Genomic DNA, 25,813 nt, shown 5'->3' with positions numbered 1-25,813 from the left:
AAGTTGATGGTAGCGTACGTGGGGTTGAGGGGTGATGAGTGACGGACACACGGTGAGTGACAAGCATCCGTTGAGCCTGTGCATCAAAAACCAAACACGCACACGCTCCATGTCCTTCAATACATGTGCGTGCCGGCTCTTACACGAGTCGTGTGATGGCTGTGTTGTGCTTTAGCATCTCCGCTAACGCCACAGCACCCTGGTCACAAATGCCGTTGCTCCCCAGGCTGGGAGTGAGCGGTTGATGACAGCGTACGTAGTGGTGAGGAGTGATGAGTGGTGATAACTACATTCGGGTAGCGAACAGCCGTTGAACTTGCTGCACAGCAAACCACACACAAAGCTCATGATCACACGCTCAAACCAAGTGACTCCGACGCACGTGCATGTCTTCACTCACTCGAATGTCTTGAGGGTCGCGTTGTGCTTCATCTCCACCAACGCCACAACACCCTCATCGCTGATGGAATTGCCACCCAGGCTGCGCACATACAAGAGAGAGAAGGAGGTGAATGACAGCACACGCGGTGGTGATGAGTGATGAGTGGGTGACGAGCAAATGGTGAGCGGCAAACAGCCGTTGAGCCTGCTGCACACGAAACCAAACACAACCAAACAAGCACACGCTCAAAGCTGGCGCCTTCAATGCATGTGCATGTCTGACTCACTCGAGATATGTGAGGGTTGTGTTGTGCTTCAGCATCTCCGCCAGCGCCACGGCACCCTCATCGTAGATGGAGTTGCGGTACAGGCTGTGGACACACAAGAGAGAGAGTGTGTGTGTGTGGGGGGGGAGAGTGAGTGTGTGCATGTGTGAGGGAGTGTGTGAGAGAGACAGAGAGGAGTGGGAGGTCGACGAGAGCATACACGGTGGTGAGGAGTGATGAGTGAATGACGAGCACACGGTGGCAAACAGCCGTTGAGCCTCCTGCACAACAAAAGCAAACGCAACTAAACAAGCACACGCTCAGAGTGGGCGCCTTGAATGAAACTCTCACAACAGCTCTTCGAGGGTCGTGTTGTGCTTCAGCATCTCCATCAGTGCCACAGCACCCTGGTCACCGATGCCATTGTCGCCCAGGCTGTGCACACAAGAGAAGAGAGAGGGAGAGGGGGAGAGAGAGAGAGAGAGAGAGAGGGAGAGAGAGAGAGAGAGAGAGAGAGAGAGAGAGAGAGAGAGAGACAGTAGGAGCGAGTGGTTGATGACATACCCGGTGATGAGGAGGGATGAGTGGGTGACGGGCACAGTAGGTGGTGAACAGTCGTTGAGTCTGCACACAGGAACACACACGCACGCATGCTCCAAGCGAATGTCTCGCAATGCATGTACATGCCCACACTTACTAAAGTCCTTTAAGGGGCGTGCTGTGCTTCAGCACCTCCGCCAACGCCATGGCGCCCTCGTCGCCGATGGAGTTGCTATCCAGGCTGTACACACACACACGAGAGAGGAGGAGGTGGATGACAGCATACGCGGTGGTGATGAGTGATGAGTGGGTGACGGGCACAGTGGGTGGCAAACAGCCGTTGAACCTGCACACACAAAACCATACAAGCACACACAAGCATATGTTCAAAGCAAGTGTCTTTCAATGCACGTGTGCGCTCACACTCACAAAAGTACTGTGATGGTTGTGTTGTGCTTCAGCATCTCCGCCAACGCTACGGCGCCTTCAGGGCCGATGGAGTTGTCACGCAGGCTGTGCACACAAGAGATAAGATGGGAGGAGTGGAAGTTGATGGTAGCGTACGTGGGGTTGAGGGGTGATGAGTGACGGACACACGGTGAGTGACAAGCATCCGTTGAGCCTGTGCATCAAAAACCAAACACGCACACGCTCCATGTCCTTCAATACATGTGCGTGCCGGCTCTTACACGAGTCGTGTGATGGCTGTGTTGTGCTTTAGCATCTCCGCTAACGCCACAGCACCCTGGTCACAAATGCCGTTGCTCCCCAGGCTGGGAGTGAGCGGTTGATGACAGCGTACGTAGTGGTGAGGAGTGATGAGTGGTGATAACTACATTCGGGTAGCGAACAGCCGTTGAACTTGCTGCACAGCAAACCACACACAAAGCTCATGATCACACGCTCAAACCAAGTGACTCCGACGCACGTGCATGTCTTCACTCACTCGAATGTCTTGAGGGTCGCGTTGTGCTTCATCTCATCCTTTGGTAAGCCACCGTAAAGATTGTGTGTCCCCACCAGTGTTCCACGGTAGCAAGAGCAGACTTTTCCGTACGTGGCCTGACGTGATTCTGACTCCACCACAGTCAGTCCTATCAGTTAACGGTGTAAAACCGCAGTCTACGTACACGCCGGTGGGTTGGGTATGTGGTAAAATTTGTTTCTTCGTTAATGGAAATTCCGACCAATTGCTTAATCGGTCGGAGAGAGAGAGAGAGAGAGAGAGAGAGAGAGAGAGAGAGAGAGAGAGAGAGAGAGAGAGAGAGAGAGAGAGACAGTAGGAGCGAGTGGTTGATGACATACCCGGTGATGAGGAGGGATGAGTGGGTGACGGGCACAGTAGGTGGTGAACAGTCGTTGAGTCTGCACACAGGAACACACACGCACGCATGCTCCAAGCGAATGTCTCGCAATGCATGTACATGCCCACACTTACTAAAGTCCTTTAAGGGGCGTGCTGTGCTTCAGCACCTCCGCCAACGCCATGGCGCCCTCGTCGCCGATGGAGTTGCTATCCAGGCTGTACACACACACACGAGAGAGGAGGAGGTGGATGACAGCATACGCGGTGGTGATGAGTGATGAGTGGGTGACGGGCACAGTGGGTGGCAAACAGCCGTTGAACCTGCACACACAAAACCATACAAGCACACACAAGCATATGTTCAAAGCAAGTGTCTTTCAATGCACGTGTGCGCTCACACTCACAAAAGTACTGTGATGGTTGTGTTGTGCTTCAGCATCTCCGCCAACGCTACGGCGCCTTCAGGGCCGATGGAGTTGTCACGCAGGCTGTGCACACAAGAATGCAGGCAGCAAAGTTGAGCACATCCAAAGTGTGAAGAAGAAGAGACATGAATGAGGAGGAGCATGCAACACCAACACAATCAACCATGCGTGTCATACAATGCAGCTCACATCACCGCGTACAAGAGTCGTTTGACGCAGGTGTTGTCCTTGAGCGCCTCGGCCACTGCACGCGCCCCAACGGCGTCAAAGGAAGCACCCATGAAGCTGTGATTCAAAATCGTGTGTCATGAGAGTGAAAGAGAGCAAACGTGAGGGTGCAGGTCACAAACTGCCACAAACACACTCTCCGTTTATGTGGCCAGGTTGTGCGATCGGACACGCAAGCACAGGAACGCCAAGCAACACACAACAACTCAAGCAAGACAAGGACGTGCGAAGCAGGGTGGTCAAGAAGCACAGCGAGTGCTCTTCTTTCTTTTCTCCAACATGCACACACATGTCATGTCGTTGTTGCTCGCACTCACTCGACAGCTTCCCCACACGTGTTGTTGGCGATGGCCCTGATCTTGTCCTTCACCCTTTGCCACATCTTCGTCTGTGCCAGCAAGGCTTCCAGCTCCTCCCTCGTCCACTTCTCTCCGCCGGACATGGCTGTTGTTGTTTTTGCGTTCTTTGCGTTGGCAGGTTCTCTTCCCTCTCCCTCTGCCTTGCTGTGGGTGTCACCCATCTCCCCTGTCTCCTCCTTGTCTGTTCTCCTCCTCCCTCTCTGCCCTCTTCTGTCCCTTGCTTGTTGTTTGTTGTGGCTGGGGTGCTGTGAGACCTGGAACGACGCAGAAATCTAGAAATGGAGTTGGAGAGGACACACCACAAACCAAACAACCCACGCCTGCTTGCAGTGCTTGCTGATTCCCTTCTCTTCTTGTGTTGCTTGCTGTGTGCCTTTCTTGGGCGCACCCCACGAAAAGTACATCAAGACTTCCACCACCATTCCTCTCTCGCCAGCCACGAAAACTCCCCATATCTTCCTCCACAATGCAGCCAGCCAGCTGTCCTTTCCTTCCTTCTCCTTTGTTTGTTTTTCCCCACAACAACCACCACTCTCAACAAACCACCCAACCAGCCAGTGGATGAATTGACTGTGCTGCAGTGCCTCCTCTCCCCTCTCCTCTCTCAGTCTCTCCCCTCCTCTCCCCTCCTCTCTCCTCTCTCTTCTCTGCTCTGGTGAGAGTGCTGCTGCTCCATGCCACGTGCAGAAGTGTGCACCACTTCCTTTCCTTTCCCTCTCTTCTCTCTCCCACTGACTGACTGGTGCGACTGGTGTGACTACACAACCTCCACCACCCACAGCACCATTTCCCTTCTTTCCACCCTCCTTCCTCCTTCCTTCCTCCGTCCCCTCAGCCCGTGTTCCCCTTCCCTCTCCAACACTCACTCACATCTCACTCAACCAACCAACCACACTCAACCAACCACCAGCCACCATTGCACTCCATGCATGGATCAGCGGTAGTGGCTACGCTCACCAACGCGGTGGCAACCAGAATGAATGACCATCTCCCTCGCCTTGCTCGCCAACACAGCAGCAGCAGCAGCACCAGCAGCATGCGCTGACAACGACAAGGGTGTGGTGGCAGTGGTGCGAATCACATGAGAAGAGTCGTGCAAGATCCCCCTTAGCCTGCTGCCCCCACGACGATGTTGGACACTCCCTTCCTGACTGAAAGCTGGCTAGCTGGCTCACTGCCTGGCGACGGCATCGTCGATGCATGAGGCCATGGCAGTGGCAAGTGGCTGCGTCATCCTTGCTTGTGAGTGAGTCCATGCGTGTTTTGCCTCCTGATGATGGTTTGCTTCCATGTGATGGCACGCTTGCAGCTCCTCATGCGTGTTCTCCACATCACCTGCGTTGATGCACGCACACTCACGCACACACACACACCCACATACACACCTCGCTCACTCACTCTTGCTGGTACTGCCTTGCGCGTGCGTGGATTCGTGTTGTGAACCACACAAACAGGCTTGATGGATGTGCGCGGCAGCGTCGACTTCTTTCCCTCTGACACCGTCGTGGTGGTGCTGGACGCGTTCTGCTTCATCACGCAGGCCATCCACGAGACACGGTGCAGATGACAGCACCACCAGCAGACAAGGACGGCAACCAAGTGCAGCTGACACTGGAGGGACTTGCTTGAAGGACTGGTGCGAGGCGTTCAAGAGCAGCCGCAGCAACAATAGCGTCGTCGACTGACCTGCGTTGTGGGTCTTCTGTGCCCTGCAGCACTCCTGACACACAGTGGTGGCTTGTGGATGACTGCGCCCTTGTTGTCGTTGTTGCAGACCCCCTTGCACTTGGCTGTTTGGCTGCACTGCAAGTGGCACCATGCGATGTGGCTGTTATCTTGAGCTGTGCTGTGTCTCTGGTTCTGCCTTCCTCTCTTGCTTGGATGTGCGTGTTGGTGTTGCGTGTGTGCCCGTGTGTGAGGGCTGTTGTCATCTCTTCATGTCTTTGCTCTGTTCCAATGTATTGTTGTTGGAGAACGATTGAACATGCAAGGTAGAATCATCACAACACTGCAACCAGCGACCAAACACACACTGGCAAGGGAGAATGGCAGAGCAGAGAACAGCAAGGAAGGAAGGAAGGGAGGGAGGAAGGAAGGTGGGCATGCACGGCATACGTGTTAACAAACAGCCGACGCAGTGACAACAACAACGACGCATCATCAAGCACCGCGTGGCACACAGCAACGCTGCACTGTCGATGGCTGGTCTGAAGGAAGAACGACGTGCACGCGTGCATGAGCCACGATGCGGTGGTTTCTCAGGTGGGAAGTGATTTGATTGGCAGCCGTCTCGTCATCGCCACTATCTGTGTGCGCACGCCAATTGCACAGCCAACCACAAAGGAAGGTTGGCTGCGTACCATGCCCCACCACATACATCCATCTTCTTCTTCATCGCCGTTGTCGCTCACCGCAACAACTGCTGTTGTCAGCGGTGGCACCAACAACACCCAGCACATGCGTGCTCACCAGAAGCACGATGGCCACCTCCTTGCTGTTGCTGGAACTCGTGAGGAATGCAAGCACCACCACATTCACCACCACCACCTCATCAGCTGTCGCTGCTGTTGCCATGGCGTGCACCACGACCACCACAACCACTGCTGCTGCTAGCGTTTCTTCCAACAGCGCCGTGATGGTCCAAGAGCCAACAGCATTAGATGCCCTGAGCTCGTTGCTGTCGTTGGTGGTGGGTAGTGGTGGCAGCAGTGCTGGGACGATGATGATGATGATGATGTGGGAGGTGAAGGTGGTGTGTACTGGCAGCACGCGATCACAACAGGTGCAATGGTGGCGGCTGCTGTTGTGGTTGATGTCGGGATGTGGCGTCCACGTGAAATTGCAAGCGTGCGTGCGTGTGAGTGGCTGCAGCAGTTGGTGTGTGCGTGATGGGTGCGATTACGTGTGCACGCGTACAATCAAAAAGACGAGGTTCCAGGAACGCGTCGGCCTCGCACGGCGATGCGGTGAAGGCCATGACGGTCATGTCACAAGAGACGGACCGGTTGAAGAGGCACGCCGTAATGTCCTCGTTCAGGGAGGGGATGGTAGCAATGATGGAGCCCTGGCGCAGGTCGATGCGCAGAATGAATCTGCGACGCGTCCTGCGTCGTGTTGATGGACTGCACCAGCGCGGCCTCAAACGCCTCGCGGCGCGACTGTGTGCCGGCAAGGGCGTTGAACTTGGCATCAAAGATGAGCGAGACAGAGTACGCGGGCGCGCACGCACGGTCCGAGGTGGTGGTGGGCGGGAGCACCTCAAACTGCTCCATGGGGCAGGTGCTGATGGTGGCCCAGAGGCGGTCCGTCGTGGCTGTGGGCGCCGACACCTCGCACTCCGTGTCCTGGCACGAGCGCATACTCGCTGGCACTCACGGTCGTTGACCAGCGACGGCGCAACGAGTTCGTACTTTGTTGCACAGGCACTGCGTGCACGGCGAGCAGATGCCTGTGGTTCTACGTCGTGGGCGTGAGCGGGCGCGAGATGAACGTGGTGTTGTTGGGGCACGTGTGGCCCATCTGGCACTCGCGGTCCGTGCTGATGGTGGTGGGCGCTGCCGTCTCAAACGAGCCAGGCTCACAGGGCGACACTCGCGTGTGCAGAAGTCCATGTTGCTGTCGCGGTAGAACAGGCCCTCGATGCAGCGGCGGCACTGGCGGTCCGTGAAGATGGTGGGGTGCATGGTAGGGCGCACCCCCTGATGACAGCTGAGGTCGCACTCCGTCACAGGCGTGCAATCGCGTTGGCCAGAGAGGGCGGCAAAGTCCACGCCAGCCTGGCACGGCGTGCACGGCGTGCTGGCGTTGCGGTCCAGGTCGGCGGTGCCGGCTGGGCACAGGAACTGCTCGCAGGAGCCGATGGATCCCGTAGGCACATAGTGGCCATAGGGACACGGCTGGCAGGCGGTGAGCGGGTTGCGGTCGTGGTCGGTGGTGCCGATGGGGCACGGCTCGCACTTGGCGTCGGAGGTGGAGGTGGGCGCGCGGATGCGCTGCTCGCCAGGGTCGCACTTGGAAATGAGGTGGCACAGGCGGTGCGCTCGTACTCCGTCGTCGGGTTGCGCTGGCTCAGGTCGCGGCAGATGCGGTCCGTGGTTGGTGTGGCGGGGAACAGCTCAAACTGGTCCTGGTCGCACACGTCGAGCGTCGTGCACTCCGTGTCGCTGGTGGCGGTGCATGGTGCGCTGCGGTACTGCTCATCAGAGCACGTGCTGCACTGCTGGCACGACACGTCATTCTCCGAGTCGCATGCGCGCAGGATGTATGTGTTCGGCGGGCACGCAGAGCAACCGGCGCACTGCACGTTCTCCAGCGCAGAGCAGGCGCGAATCTCGTAGCGGCCACTGGGGCACTCGGAACACTCCAGCGTACTCGCGGTCAGAGTCGAGCGTGGGCGCCTGGCTCTGGAAGGTGCCAAAACTCACAGTTGCTCACGGCCGTGCACTCCACATCCGTGGTGAGCGTGGCGTGCGTGGAATTGTACTCTGAGGCCGCGCAACGCGACACGGGCACGCACGTGTCTGAGCCGGCGGGGCGGTAGGTAATGTCCTGGACGCACTTGCGGCAGAGGCGGTCATGCTGGCGCGTGGGCTCGCGAATCTCTTCCTCATCCGGGCCGCACTGCGTGACGGGGCGGCACGACTCGGCCTGGCCGTCGACGGGCTTGAAGGTGGCGCCAAGCTCGCACTGGCTGCACACGCGGTCGCTCGTGGGGGTGGGCTCGGCCGTCTCTTCGTCGCCAGCATCGCACGTGGTGACGGGGAGGCAGGGCACGCCCTGGCCAGAGATAGCCTTGTATGTGCCCTCTGGGCACTCGTCGCAGACGCGGTCGCTGATAAGCGTCATCGCTTGCACTTCCTCAAAACCGGGCGCGCACTCTGTCACGTCCTTGCACGTGGTCTGGCCCTCCTCGTCCTGGTACGTGATACCAAAGACGCACGGCTGGCACGGCGTGGCGGCGTCGCTGTCGTGGTCGTGGGTGCCTGCGCGGCAGGTGAAGCTGGAGCAGGAGCCGTGGAAGCCCGCCTCCGTGTAGTGGCCGGCGGGGCACATCTGACAACCCGTGGAGCCGGCGCTGTCTTTGTCGATGGTGCCGGCTAGGCAGTCGCGGCACACGCGGTCCGAGGAGCAGCAGGTTGGCGCGGACACCTCCTCTTGGCCGCGCTCGCACTCCTCAATGGGCTCACATTTGCTGCCACCAATGGATGGGGAGAACTCCGTCACGCCGTCGCACGGGCGGCAGTCAGCCGAGTCGGCGTCGAAGACAAGGATGAAGCCAGCGCTGCACTCGCACGTGTCTGTGCAACCCGGGCAGGAACGGCGTGCCTCGTAGGCGTCCATCTGGCGAATGGTGTCGCGGATGCCATCCTCGCCCTGGCCGGAGCAGCACACATCAAGCACGACGTCGAACTGCTTGTCCGTGGGCTCGGCGCACACCATCTCCTCAAACAGCTGCGTGATGAACTTGTTGCAGGTGAGCGTGTCACAGGAGCACAGGCGGTCCGTGGTGAGCGTGGGCGGGATGGTCTCGATGAAGGGCTCCTCGCACACGCTGGTGGGGAAGCACGAGGTGCGGCCCGGCAGCGGCTGGTACTCCATGCCGAGGGTGCAGCTCACGCACGCGCGGTCGCGCACGGCGTTGCCAGAGACAGACGGACTCCTTCTGGCCAGGCTTGCACTCGGTCCAGGGAGAGCAGACGGCGTCGGATGACGCGGAGCATGGGGTGGAGGCCCAGGTGCCCATGCCACATGAGGTGCATGGCACGCAGCGGTGGTCCTTGGCGTAGTAGCCGGGAGGGCAATCGGCAATGCACGACTGGCCTTGCTCGTCGACCCAGAGGTTGAGGTTGCCGTCGCACAGGAGGCAGTTGGTGGCGTCCGGGCCATCACAGTCGGCACACGTGGAGTGGCATTCAGCACATCCATTGCCGAGCTCATACTCGCCATCGGGGCACTCACTGATGCAGCGGCCGTTGCGCAGCTGCAGGTTGGGTCCGCAGGCCGTGCACTCGTCAATTGCCGGTCCAGTGCAGCCCTGTTCGAATTGACATGAGGGAATAGAGTGGGTGGGGGAACGGGTATTGTGGAGGTGAGGCAATGGTAGCACATTTTTGTGAGGTGTTGGGGCAACAAGCACATAGTTATTACACTGAATATCCTACTTGAGAACGCACGCAGCGGCGGTTGCTGGAAGTGGTGGGCTCCTCCACCTCCTTCTCGCTGGCGCCGCACAGCGTGTGTGGACGGCACGTCTTCTCGTTCTCTGACTCTGTGTACGTGTTGGGCTCACAGGCCTGGCACACGCGGTCCGAGCTGGCTGTTGGGGCGGCCACCTCGCGCGTGCCGGGGCGGCAGTTGGTGACGGGCTTGCAAATCTCCAGGCCCGTGTCATCGGCGTAGTTGGTACCGACCTGGCAAGCGCGGCACTTGCGGTCGGAGGTGGGGGTGGGGCCAACAAGCTCAGCCGTGCCGACGGGGCAGTCTGAGACGGGCCTGCACGTGCGCTGGTTCTCCTTATCCTGGAACGTCTCCGGGGCGTCGCAGCTGGCACACGACTGGTCGCGGCGAGCGTTGCCTGTGGTAGAGATGTGGGTGCCGACGGGACAGGTGGTCCAGGGAATGCACTCGGTCATGTCGTGGTCGTTGTCGTCCTGGTACGTGCCGTCGGGGCAAGGGGAGCACTCGCGGTCGCTGATGCTGGTGGGCTCCTTGGAGACAAGCTCGCCATCGCCGCACACGGTGAGGTCCACGCACTGGCTCTGGCCGGTCTCGGACTGGTACTGGTTGGGCGGGCAGGCCTGCTTGTCGTGGGAGCCGCCGAGGCAGTAGTAGCCACGCGGGCACTCGGCAATGCCCGTGCGGGTGGAGATGGTGCCGCCGACGCCGTAGTAGCCGGGCGGGATCTCCGCGCACTGCGTCTGGCCCTGCTCGGGCTCGTACATGCCGATGCCGCATTCCTGGCAGCTTGGGGAGTTTGTCTCGTCCTGGAATGAACCTGCAGCACAGGGCAGGCAGCGCGCGGCGTTCTCCGAATTGGTGAAGGTGCCCGTGCCACAAGCGGAACACTGGCGGTCGGTGGTCAGGGTGGGTTCGGTTGACACGTACTGGCCGTGCTGGCACACGCTGACAGACTTGCAGAAGAGCTTGCCAGGCTGGTCCTGGTATTCCTTGTCCGCCTCGCATTTGCGGCACACGCGGTCGCGAACGCTGTTGGGTGGAGTGTCCTCCTCCTCGCCCTCGTCGCACGTGCTCCATGGGCTGCACTGCGTGTCGGTGAAGGTGCTGCCATCGCAAGGGGTCGAGGCAAACGTACCGTCATCACAGCTGGTGCAGCGGCGGCAGACGTTGTCGCGCTCGCTGTTGGTGAACTTGAAGTACCCAGTCGGACACTTGGTCACGCACGAGTTGCCATCAAGGTAGCGATCGCCCTTGCACGAGATGCAGCGGTTCGAACCGGCGCCTACAAAGGGAAGGGGTGAGGGAGGTGAGTGGTTCAAAAAAGAGTGAGTGAGTCAGTGGTTGGAGTGGTCGTGTTGGGGCGTGGTGTTTTGTGTGTTGACGTGTGGAGTCATGTGATATGTGATCAGTAGTGAACCAGGAACAAGCTGGGCGACGTCAGCAACCCCCAACGCAGACCGAGCAACGCAACAAACACACGCCCACACGCAACACAGCAACAACACGGCACACAACACACACACACCGTCACACTCGGCGCAAGAGGAGTCACACGGCTTGCAGGTTGCGCCGTCGCGGTATTCGCCTTCGCCGCAGTCAGGGTTGACACAGCGGCCGTCCAGAAGGGTGAGGCTTGAGTCGGCGCAAGAGAGGCAGTCGTTCTCCGTGGTGCCGTCACACGTGGCGCACGACGGGTGGCACGACTCGCACCGCTTGTCGGTGGTGGGACCGCAGGTGCCGACAAGCACCTTGCCGCTGGGGCAGGAGGTGGTGCAAGAGGCGCACACCCTGTTGTTGGAGGGGCTGGGCGCCGTGGTCTCGTACTGGGTGGAAGAGCACGTGCGCACGGTCTTGCACGAGGCCTGGTGCAGTTCGTCCTGGTACTGCGTGACGCCGTTGCAGCGACGGCAGGCGCGGTCGGAGGTCGGCGTGGCGGGGCTGGTCTCGATGAAACCGGCACCGCACTGCGTGTGAGGGTCGCACTCGTCACCGCCAGGGCGATCAGAGAAGGTACCTGGGTGACAGTCGTTGCAGACGCGGTCGTTGGAGCGGGTTGGAGCAACGGCCTGAAACTGGCCCGCCGGGCACTCGGGAGACACAGTCTTGCAGGACTGGCGGTTGTGGTTTGTCTCATCCTGGTAGGTGGAGCCAAGCGCGCAGGCGCGGCAGTCCACGCCCGAGGTGGACGAGGCGAAGAAGGCGTACTCGCCAGCATCGCACGTGCCAATGTCCTCGCACTGCTTCGCGTTGACGCCCGAGGAGTATGTGCCTTCCTGGCACTTGCCGCACACGCGGTCGGAGCTGAGGGTGGGGTCCGCGGCGACAAAGGTACCAGCAGGGCAGTTGCGCACGGGCTTGCAGCTGCCAAAGGTGTGGGAGCTGGCGTCCTGGTACGTGCGGCCCAGAGAGCACGAGCCGCACACGCGGTCCGTTGTCTGTGACGGGCCACGGCTCACGTACTGGCCAGCACCACACTGGCTTGCGCGCTTGCAGCTGAATAAAGGGGTTGGTGGAGGGGTTCGGTGGAGGAGGTTGTAGGGTTGTGAGGTTGTGGTGAGTGGAAGCGTAAGGGTACGAAAGCAAAACAAAGGCAGGGGAGACAACAACAGCGCACTGCTTGACACTTTGGTGGCTCATGCACACACAGCCATATCACGTCATCTCCAGGGTTGACACAAGTGCACAACAAGTACACACACTCACAGTTGTGGTGCATCCAACGACACTAACTCGTATGCTTGATGAACTTACTCGGATTCGCCGGCCGCATTCTGGTAGAATTCGCCGTTGCACGCGCGGCGGTTGCACGAGCTGCAGGCAAAGCCGGGCTGACAGCGCCTGGGGGCAGACGCGGCAGAGGTGGTGTAGTAGCCGTTGGCGCAGTTGTTGCAGCTGGACGCGCCAGACTCGGTCTGGTACTTGCCAGCCTCGCAGGACTTGCACGACACCTGGCGGTAGCTGTTCTGGTATGTGCCTGGGGAGCATGCAATGCGGGAGCACGAGCCAGGGCAGCGGTATCCGGGTTGGCAGCGCGTCTGCGTGCTGGGGCTGCTGCGGTAGTAGCCGGAGGAGCAGTCACGGCACGACGAGCGTCCGGTGTATGGGTTGTACTGGGAGCTGGGGCAGGTCTCGCAGTCGGCACGGCCATAGTCGTCCTGGAACTTGCCGGCGGGGCAGGAGGAGCACGTTGTGTCCGTATGTGACGAGTCAGACTGGAACGTGCCAGGGCGGCAGTCGTAGCAGTAGCGGTTGTTGCTGGACCTGAGTTTTGGAGAGCGGGGAGGGAAGAGGCTAAGAGGTGAGAGGGATTGAGAGTGTGCGTGTGTGCATGAATGTGTGTGCGTGTGTGAGTGTGTGTGTGTGTGTGCGTGTGTGAATAAATGTGTGTGAATAAATGTGTGTTCACGAGGCGGCGCAGCGATGCACGGCGAAACGCAGTGCAGTGCACTTCTGCAAGGGAGGCAGGCTCAAGCAGAGGACACGCGTGCGGTTTTGACTCACGAGGCGGCGTATTGGCCACGGCCACACTTGCGGCTGCTGACGCAATCGTTGCCCCTCTGGTACGAACCACTTGGGCACGTGCACTCGGTACCAGACTGGACCCATCCGCTGTTGTGGACGCGGGCGTGAGTATGTCAATAAGTGAGTGGGTGAGTGAGCAGAGGAGGCGCAGACATTTATACACACAAAACCACACACACACGCGCGCACACACACGTATGCAGTCATGTACCTGCGGCAGGAGACGCGGCACTGGTAGAAGCGCCAGCGGCGGTCACGGAAGGTGTAGCTGAAGTCGGACTGCACACCGTGGATCACATACTTGCTGTTTGCCGTGAAGCTGGTCGTGGGGTACTGCAAGAGTCAGGCGCAGGCGCGGGCAGGAGGAGGAGGACGGTCATGTGAGTTGAGTGGAAGAGCTTGTGTCACATGGGATTGTGGGGCAGCGACACAAAGAAGGCGTTCACATGTGCACACATGCATGCACAGTACAAACGACGGGCAAGCACAAAACAGGGCGTCTTACGTGGTAGTAGTAGAAGGGGGAGTAGAAGTAGTAGAAGTACTACACCACAAGCAAGCATCGCACAAACACATGGTGAGTTGGTCCAGACAGGTCATGAACATTCACACAGCTAAGCGTGTATATGTATGTGTGGGTGGTGGTGCATGTAGTCATGATCACAGCCTCCCTTGCACGATTGTCCACCCCCTGCCCCGAACGCACACACTCACTCACACATAACAGCATTCACTACTTACGTAGTAGAAGGGGAACCAGTAGTAGTATGGGTAGTAGCTGGGCCAGTTGTTGGTCCATCCACTCCACGAGCAGCTGCTGTGGTACGGGCCGTTGTTGTTTGTGTGGTCTGCACAGCCAATGCGCCAACGACTGTGTGTGTGTGTGGGGGGGACAGCAGCAGACGATCGTGGTGTGCACGTTAATCAGCATGTGTACAGGGTGCAATGCACACAGATGGACCAGCAACTTGGGTCAGCAGTTTGCTGACACGCTGATCACATAAGAGCAAGCACACACAGTGACCGAAGCGTGGCTGCAGCAATAACAAGGGATACACAGGTGTACCAAACGGCCCAGACACACACACACACACTCTCTCTCTCACCGATCGCGGTAGCCATCGGAGTGGCCAGCCTGAATGCGGTAGATGGCCTGACCGTTGGGGTATGTCTTTGTGAACCCGCCATAGTAGCTGTTCTCATAGCCACCAAAGCTGCGGTACGTGATGGAGTTGACTGAAGGCAGGAGGGAAACGAGGTGGGGTCAGAAGGTGGGGGATGAGAATGGTGATGGTGCGTTCGTATGGAAGCAGGCATCTATGTGGCCGCACCCATCGCATAGGCACACGCACACGCACACGCACACACAAAGGCACATCTTCGCTGTCATGTCTCACCGTTGGTGCATCGGAAAGAGTAGCGACGGTCAACTGTCACGCGGGTGCACATCAACACACAGAGATACATGTTGGTGAGATGCTGATTCAACAAGCACGCAGGACAAACAAACAAACAGGACGGCACAATTGCAATCTATCACAACAAGCAAACCCCAAGCAGGCACTTACGACGGCTGTTGCTGAAGACGCCATACCAGCCGTCAAGGACCTGGTTGGAAGGGCAGGTGAAACTCAGATAGCCACCAAAGTTGTTGGCCCTGCAAACAGACACAAATCATGCACGAGTTTGTTTTGTGTTGGCGTGTGAATGTAAGGCAGCGCAGAAGAAGGAAGGTGAACGTGTGCACTTGTCCAATGTGCAGCAAGCAGTGTGAAGTGTGCAGTGTGCAGCGGTGGTGTTTGCCATGGGAAAACTGTTCAGGCAGGCAGACTGCGCCACGAGGGAACACACGCTGCCAAGACACAGAGAACAATGCTGCAAGCGCATACATGCGTGACCACCACCACCACCACCACCCTCCACGTCACATGAGCATCAGCACACGCACGCACCAGCCATGAAAGCCGGACGGCTGTCCAGTGGCCACCTAGAAAGAATAAGACAAGAAAGTCAGTGTGTGTACAACAACACATGTCCGCATGCACGCCGCGCAATAGGAGTACAAAGCAAGAAAACAAGTGCTGAGCGCGAGACAAGAAGCCAAGAGCCTCAGAGTCAAAGTGGAAGAACATACACACATGCACGCCGGCCTCACACGCACCAGCAACACTGACGCGACGGTCAGCAGCGAGAGGAAAATGGCCATTCAACGTTGAGCTGAGAGACGAACAACAGGCAGGACAACAGTTGGTTAAGTGTGTGGGAGCGTGAGAGCGTGCAGTGCGTGAACAGGACACTGCTGTTTGTTTGACACAACACCAAATCGGACGGCGAGTGTTTGCTTGCAAGCAACAAGGCGGAACAGCGACTAAAGATATGCAACAACTTTCCACTGCAACACAACAACACAACAACACAAGACAACAAGCAAGACAACACAACACAACACAACACAGCACAACTCTCACCATGAACGACGGCGCAGCGTGGGCGCTGGTGGCGGAGACGTTGGTGTTGGAAGCAGAGCAGGAAGCAAAGTACAAGGGCACCGGGGTGTTCGGGGGACAGCTGGACAGCAAGCCCCAGGAGTGCCCTCCTCGCGACGTGGCGCGCGCGTACTTCAACCTCATGTTGACTTGCCGCGAGCTGTACCATGACCTGCCGTGGGCCATGCCCAAGTGGTGCCTGTCCACCGTGTTCACAAAGAGCACAAACGTGTGGAATCGCCAGAGCCGAACGACTGAGCACTGGGTTGACGCGTTCCAACGGGACCTTCTTGTGCCCGCCCACGCAGCGACCACCTCGGCAATGATGGCCCTCGCGATGGCCATGCCAGCCACCGCGCTCCCTTTACAAGAAGACGACACTGCGCATGTCGTCGTGTGGTTGGAGAACCGCTTCCTCGCGTATTGTTGGCTGGGTGTGGCGTGGAAAAGCACGTGCACCTTTCTCCGCTCCAGGCTCCAGTCTCCTCCACAGACGCAGGGCTTCTGGCACCGGTTCGCACGCTCTGGACACGTGACGTACACGTCCCTTGAAGACGTCGAGTCGTGGGCCGCAGACGTGAATCAGGCACTCGACGCCAGTGAGCACGACAGCAGTGTGCACGGTGCAGATGCAAGCAAGCAAGAAGGAGGCACCAGCACGTCCACGGATGCAGGAGGGACAAGCACCCGAAGCGCCCAACCACAGCACTCTCAGAAGCAGCAACAGCACGTTGGTGACAGGGTCACAGTCACCGCTGCGTTCGCCCCAGCACTGTTTTCGCTCACGGCTGAATTCATGTGCCAGGGTGATGCTGATCGGTGGCATGAGCTCCGCACGTCGCTGCTCGCCAACTCGCGTGGGGTTGACGTGAACCTGGTCATTCAAAGTCCGTTGGAGTCGCTCAGCGCGTGTCACATCGATTTCCTTGACATCCAATCCACTGAGATTGGCCACGTTACAATCCATGACGTGAAACGTGTGACGTGGTGTGCTCGAAATCAGCGGACCCTTCGTGGCGATATTCAAGACGTGCAGCGGTTTGAACTGAGCGACAGCACCTCCATCTCCGACTTGGGCATGTTGAACGCGGGCATTCCGGAAATCAGGCTTGCTCGCTTGTACGGCCGCTCGTTGGACCTGTCGCCGCTGCTCGGGGTGGAAAAGCTCGGCGTTGTTGGCGCACACCTGAGCGGCGATGACGCGGTGGTGACCGCGGCGCAACACCTCAGCCTCCGTCAGGTGCAGTTGCAGAATGACAAACTCGATGGCACCCGTATTACGCTCGCACACATGCTGGCAGTGCCAAGACTGCTGCACTTGCCAAACGCCACCCACATTGAGTTGCGACTGCAATCAAAAGTGAAGAAGTTCACTTGCCCCACTCGCGTTGACAGAATTGTGATTGCCGATGAAACACCCTTCACGATGCCGCAGCTGCCCGACTTTGTGCACGCCAATGTGCTGGCACTCAAGTTGTTTCGTAGAGCGTTGTCACGCGAGTTTCTTGTGGACCTCGGCCGGCGCACCGACAAGCTCGTGCTCAAGGACTGTGTGAGGAATGTCAGTGCCCTGAATGGTATCCCTGACCATGTGCACGTTTGTGTCGATGGCGTCAACGTGGATGGGCCGGTGCCGCCCTGTGTGAAAGAGCTGCATGGCCTTGTCAAAGGCGAGCTTCACTGCGAATGGGTCGGGCCGGCGGTGCAGTCGTTAACTCTCCACGGGCGATTCCAGTACCCAATGCACGGCATCCACCTGCTTTCTGACCGACAATACCTTCGCCTCACGTCCTGCACGCTCGATCAAGACATTGCGCGCTGCCACAGGGCCTCGCTACACAGTTGTTGTGGGCGGGTTGGCTTCACCTCCATTGGCACGCTTTTTCTTGACGAATTGACTGTGAGGGCCGCTCCTGCTCAGCATGTGCCCATTATTGCCCCCTCCAATGTTGTGTCGGATGGTCCTGGCAGCCTGTCAATCACAGGCTGTCGAGAAGTATTCAATTGCCACCTTCACAAGTGTGCCATCATGGAATTTGATTGCTTCCAAGGCATTCAGCGGCTTGTTCTGCAGAGTTGCGCCTTTGACAACATGCACGGGCTGTCAGACATTGGCTGCGTTGTGCTGCGCAACTGCTACTCCACAAACTACCATTGGCGGTGGCCTGACGTCTCGCTGGTGAACCGCTTCTAAGGACAGTGGAAGGAGGCCTGAGCGCGTGTGATCAGGTGGCTGGGGGGGGGGGGGTTATCATGTTGGGTGGCGGAAGGGTTATGCATTTGCTTTGTTGACGTGTCATGGTCATGTACACATTCACATCAAAAAGTCAGTTGACGCGTTCACACTTGTGAGTGTGTGGTGGTGTGAAGTGGATGGCTGACGTGGATGAAAACCCATGGGAAGTGGGTGATGTGCATGTGTGTTCTGAATCCAAGGAGGATGTGTTGTGGAACAAAGGTGAAGCAAGAAGTGGTGGCATGACACAGGGCAATGAAAGCACGGAAGGTACAGAACAGTGTACAAGCAGAACGAAGCACGTCTTGACGAGTTGAGGAGCAACAAGGGACAGAAGCGGTGCAAGTGGTGGTCTACGACAGTCGGGCGCTAGGACTGGATGAAAGGCGTCGAACTTAAAGACGGAAGGGCAGAAGTAACTCAGCGCAGAACAACGACGGCAAACATGAGAGGAAACAGAACGATAACTCGTTACACTACACAAAACTGTCCACGTCACACTTCTTTGCCTCCCGAATCAGCTTGATTGCCGGTCCAATTTTCACACCGGCTTCCCTGAGTACCTCCTTGGTCAGGTCACCCTCTTGTATGGACACCACCAGCACCTCCAACGTGTCGATGCTGTGTTCTATCAGCGCGGACTTAACGTGCGGTAGCAGCGAGTGGCGTTTGAGCCATGCAGTCAGCGCCGGCTCGAATGAGTTTGAGGACGAGGAGGAAGGGGTGGCGGGCAGCGGTGTAACAGGTGTTGTGGAGGAGAAGGAGGTGGAGAAGGAGGAGAAGAAGGACTGCACGGCAGACAAGTTGGCGGGGTTGAGCAAGACACACCACGCACGCCAAGTGGATGAGAGGAAAGAGTGCGCCTGCATACACACACGCACACACACACACACACACACACACATACACCCACCCACCCACCCACCCACCCACACACACACACACACACACACACACACACACACACACACACACACAGAGCACAGCACAGCGCGCATACCTTCTTGGATGCACGCGCTGTGCCTGGCCCCAGTGCTGCTTGCTCCTCGTTGCCGGCAGAGACGACGACCTGGCGCACCTTCTCCGCAATGTCGCGCAGCTGCGACGTGCGGTCCACACCGGCATCCACCGCAATCACCGCATCAATGTCAAATAGCGACAGCACCACTTCCCGCACGCTCTTTGTGCTGCTGGGGCGGTGGCAATCGCAGCACCTGTGAAAAGAACTGGTCCAGCGCTGCCGCCGTGTTCTTGCTCACAACATCCGGCAACTTCGTTGCCAGTCTCTTCAGGCGGTCAAACGAGTCGTACTCGCTCACCCTCCGCCCGCGCTCATAACATGGTGACTGCTGTCGTGCCAGCCACTGCCGAGGAAGAGCGGAACGATGCGGGCGGAGGTGGACCTTGTCTGGATGCTGGGCGAGCAAGCTGCTGCAGCTCCAGCATCGGCATCCACTCCAACAAGACGTTACCCCTCGGAACGATTGCAATCGTACTCAAGTTCTTAACACAGGCCGCGGCTCATGCGGAAATTATCAGACGGATTGTTGCATGTAAACCCATTCAAAGTCAGTCTTAGGGGCGCGGGGACCGTGACCGCAGGGTCCACTCTAGTGTCCAGTGTGGCCGAGCGATGCTGCATCTGATGGATGGCACCGACAGACACGATGGGACAGGCGACCACGCTGTGCTGAAGAGCTGCCATGCACGCGTACTTGAAGTTGACGCCTGTCTCCAAGTTGTTGCTGTCCACAAAGGTCACCAGTCCGTGCTGTTCCAACTTAGGGGACAAGGTCATCACCAAACCCCGGTTGCCGCGTTGCCTGTGGCGTGGTGGTGAATGTCGAAATAAGAAAGGAAGAGAGAGGGAAGGAAAGACACCCAGATCGCACCATACATTCATGCACACACTCATGCACGCACACACACACACATACACACACACACATGTCCCACCTGTAACTGATGAAGGCGTCGTATTTGTCCTGCTGACCCATAACTGGCAAGAGTGGACCATATTTGGCGACCAGATCCTCTGGTGACAGCAGCTGTGAGCGGCCAACGCGAAGCGCTTTCTTGTTCGTGTGGTGGGTGTGCACGTCCTCGAAGAACAGCAGCCTTGTGTCATTAAATGGCAGCAGCAACGTGGCCTTGAGCTCGGGGTAGCGCTGCGTGACAGCTGTAGTGATGGTGTCGTACAGCATGTGCAGCAGCGTGCGAGGACGTGCAGTCATGACCTTGATCTTGATGCCGCCAACAGCCGGCACGAGCTGCATCTCGATCTCAGCCACGTCCATGAAGATCACGGCGTCTGTGCGGCTCAACATGGGCGGTTCTGCTGCACCGTGTTGCATGTGTGCCATCACGCGTGCCAGAACCATCGGGAACAGGCCCTCTGGCAGGAAGGAGGCTTGCTGCGTGTCTGCAATCTTGGCGCTTACACCCCTCTTGAACTCCCTCAGGCTGAAGGCGACGTAGGCTGTCTTCTCCTCATATCCAACATACGGATTTGCTTGCTGTGCTGCTGCCGTGCTCAGAGTCACCGACGAGGACGCCTGTTCGTCCTCCAGCGTCATCGGCAGGATGGCTGGGACGAGGTACTGTTGGTGGTGTTGTTGTTGCTGTTGAGGACCGGGCAGCAGCACCGTTGGTGCCGTGTACCGGATACACAACCCGTACTCCATCATGAGTTGGAGGAACGGGTCAACCATGCCACCTTCCAAGTCCCTCCACAGCACATCAAGTAGACGGCGGTGCAGGATGCCGCGGTCAACCAGGTCGTCCCACACGTCGGCACCAACGGCCCTCGCCTTGCCATCACGCACGTCGTGGTGCAGATCAAAGTTGCGGATGACGCGCGTCATCATGTCCACCGCCCACTGCGGACTCAGGATCACACAGTCCTCCATGCCAGGCACGCTGTCGTAGTACAGCACCATGGAGTACAAGTGCAGGAACTGCAGGCAGGCTCTTGTCTCCTCACGTGTGCGCAGCCCACATGTGCGCGCAATCTGCACCACCTCATCAAACGTGAGCAGCGGCCGCTTTTCATCGCGGGCGATGGCGTTGAGCTTGTCGTAGAGGTGGAGATATGGCACAGCCACCTCCTGGCTCACGTACTCCTGCGCCAGTGCTGTGGAGGAGATGGTCTGGCGCAGGTCCTGGATCATGGGGTCATTGATGGACTTGGTGTTGTCGACGGGCCAGAACCACAGCCCATGCTTGTCGTTGTGGATGACGCCAGGGAAGGCGGGATTGTGGCGCAGGCGACTGTAGATGTGACGCGAGATGTTCTCGTGCTGCTTCCGCTGACTGACCACATCAGCGAAGGTGCCGACGATGATGACGGGTGCGCCCTTTGCGTGGAGGTGGAGGGAGGAGAGCCAGTGCTCCATAAACTCCCACGCCTCTGCCCGATGGCTCTCGTCTTCGTGCAACAGGTCCTCCATGGAGAACACCAGCAGGTACACCGCGTACCTGGTGTGGGTTGTATGTGTGGTGGGGGGGTGTGAGTTGAAGGTAGGGTGGGGGGGCCGTGAGGTGGAGGGTGCCGAATCTAGGGTGACAGCAATTACACGTGCACTGGGACTGATATGCGCACACACACGCACACGCACACACACGCACACACACACACACAACACACAGAAGTACTCACTTGGTGAGGAAGAAAGGGTGAAAGATGTAGAAGGTGGACTGGCCGCCCAGGTCAAAGATCTTGAACGTTACCCGTGCTTTGCCCTCGCCCATGACGGCATCCATGTTGAACTCCTTGATCGCTTTCTCCATTTCCTCAGCAGACATGCCGGGCGTGGTGCTGCTGCTGTTGTCACGCGCAGCAGCATCACTTTGGCTGGAAGGGGTTAGGGTGGCCTGCTTCGTGGGCGCAGATGCTGACATCTGAGACGTCTTGCTGGGCTTTGGGACGGTCGATGATGACGTGCGGGAGGATGGCCGTGACCGCGTCTCCATTGACTGCTGTGACTGTCTTTGCTTCAGTTTGGCAGCAGCTGCCTTCTCTGCCTTCTCGGCTTCTTGTTGCCGCTGTTGGTGCTGGTGCTGGGCAACGCGGCTCCCCAAGTCGGCCTTCGCCTTCATCATCGCCTGCTTCATCTGCAAGTCCACGCCAGATTCCTGCGCCAGCGCCGTTCCGCAGAGGCTGCGCATCAACTCCGAGATCTCCGCATCCAGCTCCTGCAAAGGTTGTGTGTGTGTGTGTGTGTGTGTGTGTGTGTGGATGTGTATGTGTGTGTGCGGATGTGTGTGTGTGTGTGTGTGTGTGTACGTGCGTGTGTGTGTGTGCGTGTCATCGAGTCACTCACAACACCTCTCTTCACACCCATGCGTCGCACACATCACATGCTCGCACCAGACAAGGGTACACACCTGCCAGTCGTGAACGTCCATTGATTCGACAATGACGGCGAGGTCGGTTGAGGTGGCGCCAAGGGTGGAGTGCTCATGCTTGTTGAACATGTGACCCATGAGCGAGTGGAACGTGGAAGTCTTGCCGGCGCGCCCCTGACCAATAAAGATGAGTTTGGCCCTGCCCGCCATGGTCGCGTTGAAGCGTGCTATGACCTCCCGCATGCGCTGCTGGAGACGCTCCCTGCGCGCCTGCTCGGGCTGCTGCTGGTGGTGGTGGTGGTGATGGTTGTGTGAGACATCATGATTATGCTTGATACGAGACCACGGAGAGCGTGATGAAGGAATGGCATGGGTGACGTGATGCATATGCTTGTGCGTTGCAAGCAAGCACTCTTCTGATCACTCACGTCTTGCGCTGCTTGTTCTTCTTGCTTCGGTCCGGCGGCAGGAGTGGGCGCAGGTGGCTCTTGTTTTGGCTGCTGCTGTTGTTGCTGTGGTTGCTCCGAAGGCTTGCCGCCTGGTTTCAGCCCTTGGATGCTGGTGATGGCAGCGTGGCCGCTGGCTTGTGCCGCATCGTAGGGCGTCTCTCCCTGCGTGTGTTGGAAAGGTAAAACGCATGAGTTGAGGAAGGAGGGAAGCAGGGAGAGGGGGAGGACAGCGCAAAGCAAAGAAGCAGTCGTGTCACGTCTTCAGAAACAGCAACACGACGCGAAGCACACCTTCTTGTTCTTGACGGCAGTGTCTGCGCCCTTCTTCAGGAGTAGCTCCACGACGGCGGGATGGTTGTGCCTGCAGGCAACGTGCAGTGGCGTGTCGCCCTGTGGATGGGTGGGGGCAGCAAGGGGCATGGCACGTGTGGTGAGGATCTGTTGGAAACGAACGCACGGCCGGTGCAACCATGAGCGAGCGCCGTTCACATACAAGCACAGCACACACACACACATAATGAACATACCTGCTTGTCCTGTTGGTTGATGTCTGTATTGTCCTGCTCGATGAGGGACGTGACAGCGGGAGCGTCGCCATCCCTGCAGGCGGAAAACAGTTGCTCATGCTGCCGCTTCTTCTCCGCGCGTGCTTCGTCGAAGGCGGCGTTGCCCTCATCGTCGCCAAACCTGTGATCCCACGCGACATTGGATGCAAGCATCACGCAGCGTGTGTGCGTGAGGTGAAGGGTAGAGAGAAGGCAAGGAGCGAACGACTAGAGTGGAAGCACGCATTGACTGACCAGTCTGTGATGAGTTCTCGGTCGACGGGCAGCGCGGCACCAAAGGCGCGGGCGGTGGCGGTGGAGTTCTTCCGAATACTGAACGAGGACACGTGGTGGTAGTGTGTGGTTGGGAACAAGCAGCAAGTGTGGTGTGTGCGTCAGGAGGGTTGGTCAGGAGGGTTGTGGAGAAATGCAAGCAAGTAAAGAGGAACACACAGTGTGGCGTGCACTCAAAAGAGTGGCGATTGGTCACACAAATCCACAACAGGACACAGGCGTTCATGAGGCAGGCGCAGCACAAGCGACAAACCAGAGTGTTTCCAGCGTGCGGTTTTCGTCCAGTGCGGCACCCAGCGCCGCACCGCCAACTGGGGTGATGGAGTTGTTACGCAAGCTGCAAGTGGCAAGAAGTGCATGTTGGAAGAGCAGGGGAACGGGTGGGCAAGCAACACGTGTCAGTGTCATGGATAAAAGTGGGTTGCAGATGGACCACGTGCACGCGGACTCGCTCGCACATCAGGTCCTACGACATTGAAGTCACAATGGCGGAAGCAAAGGGGGCAAATGCAAATTGCACAGGATGTGGCAGCACTTGTGGCACATATGAAGGATGGAAGCATTTGTTGGTCAAACAAGCAAGTCGCACAGACATCGTGGGTGGCTTGCGGTGCCTCCATCTGCACACGGGTATTGCGGAAGAAGCGCCTAAAGACACACATTGCAAAGAGGAGCTTCCACTCACTCGAGTGCTGTGAGGGTCGTGTTGTGCTTCAGCATCTCCGCCAACGCCACGGCGCCCTCAGGGCCGATGGAGTTCTCACTCAGGCTGTCAAGACGGTATGGTGGATGCCACACAGGGGGATGATGCCACATGCGTGCGTCATGATGATTGTTGTGGGTGTCAACACAGTCGTTGAACCCCACCCCATCAACCACACATGTGCACGTGATAAGGTGCAATGGCAGTGACGCAGCATACATGTGTGCATGTGTGCGTGTACACACTCACTAGAGTTGTTTGAGGGCCGTGTTGTGCTTCAGCATCTCCGCCAACGCCACAGCGCCCTCATCGCCGATGGAATTGACTGCCAGGCTGTGCAGGCACACAAGGAAACGCAGGGAGCGAAGGTGAACACACGTCCAAACATGCGCAAGCAGGGGAGGAGAAAGGGGTGCAACATGCAACACCGCCATCCCAATCAACCATGCATATCACACGATGCAGATTCATCATCACCACGCACTCGAGCGTTTCGAGGCAGGTGTTGTCCTTGAGCGCCTCGGCCACCGCACGCGCCTCAATGACGCCGAGGCCATAACCACCCAAGCTGTAATTACAAATGAATGGTGTGTGTCATGAAATGAGCAAGAAGACTGAGGATCGAGACAGCAAAAACATGAGGGTGTCAGTCACAACCTGCCACAAACACACACACACACACTCTCTCTCTGTTGATGTGTCCAGGCGGTGCGAGGGGACAGGACACGCACACGTGAACACCCAACAGCAAGCCACACCACACCCATTGCAACACAAGGACAAGCCAAGCAGAGAGGGAGGGGGAGAATAAGCACGAGTACAACCACAAGAAGTGTCCTTGTGGCCTAGTGTCCAACACATGCATGCATGTTGCAACACGTCGTTTTGGTTGCTTTTGCACTCACTCTATTCCCCCCGGACACGTGTTGTTGGCGATGGCCCTGATCTTGTTCTTCACCCCATCCTTCACCTTCGTCTGCGCCAGCAACGCCTCCACCTCCTCCCTTGCTCTCTTCTCTCCGCCGGACATGGCGACGGCGCGTCGTCTTTCTCCTTGTGGCTTGTTGTGACGTGTTCGTAAGTGGTTGGAAGAAGACGACGACAAAATGGAGGACAACAACTCAACGCGCTGCTTTGTTTGTTTCCTTTGTTTTGTGTGTTGTTGTTTTGCGACTCGGCCATTGGACGATTCGCAAAACCTTGCAGAGGTTATCCGCACAGCAGCGCTTCCGTGGAAGATGTTCGTCAACAATCTCATGTCGACAGGAACACAACAAACAAACAGGATGAAGAGCCTCCAGCCAGCCAGCAAAACAACCCGACGCTCTTTGTCGCCGAAAGGAACAACAGCCGCGCCCTCCTCGCTTCTTTGGTCTTGCCTGGTTGGCACAACACACCAATGTCTGTAGCCACACCAACACCACAAACATCACCGCCGCTCCACCATCACCACCGTCAAGCGGGTCTCATCATCTTCATCGAGCCATTTACTGAGGAAAGAACAGGTCCGCCACACAACCCACAAACAACGCCCCAGTCCAACACACAT

At 58.0% G+C, this 25,813-nt stretch overlaps 5 protein-coding genes across 5 annotated transcripts in view; 1 reads left to right on the top strand and 4 right to left on the bottom strand.

The window, feature by feature from the left end:
- Nucleotides 1-3,771, bottom strand: part of PTSG_13066 (uncharacterized protein) — a gene marked incomplete at its 3' end in the record, with an annotated part of 7,271 nt that extends 3,500 nt beyond the window's left edge. The window contains exons 1-8 of the mRNA XM_004988005.1: nucleotides 3,464-3,771; nucleotides 3,120-3,203; nucleotides 2,898-2,981; nucleotides 2,626-2,709; nucleotides 999-1,082; nucleotides 761-951; nucleotides 439-724; nucleotides 146-227 (exon numbers count right to left, since the gene is read on the bottom strand). Of these exons, the coding sequence (XP_004988062.1) occupies nucleotides 146-227; nucleotides 439-724; nucleotides 761-951; nucleotides 999-1,082; nucleotides 2,626-2,709; nucleotides 2,898-2,981; nucleotides 3,120-3,203; nucleotides 3,464-3,666 (1,098 nt within the window). The 5' untranslated portion in view covers nucleotides 3,667-3,771. The remainder of the gene's footprint in view (nucleotides 1-145; nucleotides 228-438; nucleotides 725-760; nucleotides 952-998; nucleotides 1,083-2,625; nucleotides 2,710-2,897; nucleotides 2,982-3,119; nucleotides 3,204-3,463) is intronic.
- A 1,266-nt stretch (nucleotides 3,772-5,037) lies between these two features.
- PTSG_13065 (uncharacterized protein) lies at nucleotides 5,038-6,864 on the bottom strand (the record flags this gene model as incomplete). Its single annotated transcript, XM_004988004.1, has 5 exons — nucleotides 5,038-5,308; nucleotides 5,621-5,712; nucleotides 5,975-6,216; nucleotides 6,434-6,569; nucleotides 6,634-6,864. 5 exons carry the CDS (start codon nucleotides 6,862-6,864, stop codon nucleotides 5,038-5,040), a joined length of 972 nt encoding a protein of 323 aa, XP_004988061.1.
- A 97-nt stretch (nucleotides 6,865-6,961) lies between these two features.
- Nucleotides 6,962-15,410, bottom strand: PTSG_13064 (uncharacterized protein; the record flags this gene model as incomplete). Its single annotated transcript, XM_004988003.1, has 17 exons — nucleotides 6,962-7,043; nucleotides 7,097-7,347; nucleotides 7,398-7,906; nucleotides 7,930-9,116; nucleotides 9,163-9,539; nucleotides 9,679-10,964; nucleotides 11,208-12,175; nucleotides 12,434-12,943; nucleotides 13,184-13,291; nucleotides 13,416-13,537; nucleotides 13,710-13,748; nucleotides 13,946-14,075; nucleotides 14,311-14,440; nucleotides 14,602-14,634; nucleotides 14,773-14,861; nucleotides 15,157-15,191; nucleotides 15,366-15,410. The coding sequence occupies 17 exons, from the start codon at nucleotides 15,408-15,410 to the stop codon at nucleotides 6,962-6,964; spliced, it is 5,901 nt and encodes a 1,966-aa protein (XP_004988060.1).
- A 263-nt stretch (nucleotides 15,411-15,673) lies between these two features.
- PTSG_10525 (uncharacterized protein) lies at nucleotides 15,674-17,884 on the top strand (the record flags this gene model as incomplete). Its single annotated transcript, XM_004988002.1, has 1 exon — nucleotides 15,674-17,884. The coding sequence occupies one exon, from the start codon at nucleotides 15,674-15,676 to the stop codon at nucleotides 17,882-17,884; it is 2,211 nt and encodes a 736-aa protein (XP_004988059.1).
- Nucleotides 17,885-18,218: 334 nt separating this feature from the next.
- On the bottom strand, nucleotides 18,219-25,294 carry PTSG_10524 (uncharacterized protein; the record flags this gene model as incomplete). The annotated part of the gene is made up of 16 exons (XM_004988001.1): nucleotides 18,219-18,714; nucleotides 18,927-19,116; nucleotides 19,154-19,290; nucleotides 19,518-19,749; nucleotides 19,883-21,403; nucleotides 21,585-22,120; nucleotides 22,313-22,558; nucleotides 22,702-22,884; nucleotides 23,014-23,112; nucleotides 23,250-23,409; nucleotides 23,523-23,600; nucleotides 23,815-23,898; nucleotides 24,247-24,330; nucleotides 24,514-24,597; nucleotides 24,749-24,832; nucleotides 25,170-25,294. The coding sequence occupies 16 exons, from the start codon at nucleotides 25,292-25,294 to the stop codon at nucleotides 18,403-18,405; spliced, it is 4,155 nt and encodes a 1,384-aa protein (XP_004988058.1). The 3' UTR covers nucleotides 18,219-18,402.
- Nucleotides 25,295-25,813: the final 519 nt, after the last annotated feature.

The sequence above is a fragment of the Salpingoeca rosetta genome (genome assembly GCF_000188695.1).
Source record: "Salpingoeca rosetta unplaced genomic scaffold supercont1.38, whole genome shotgun sequence".
NCBI classification, from domain to species: domain Eukaryota; class Choanoflagellata; order Craspedida; family Salpingoecidae; genus Salpingoeca; species Salpingoeca rosetta.
The sequence above is the reverse complement of the archived record's forward strand: the minus strand, read 5'-3'. Positions and strand labels throughout refer to the sequence as shown.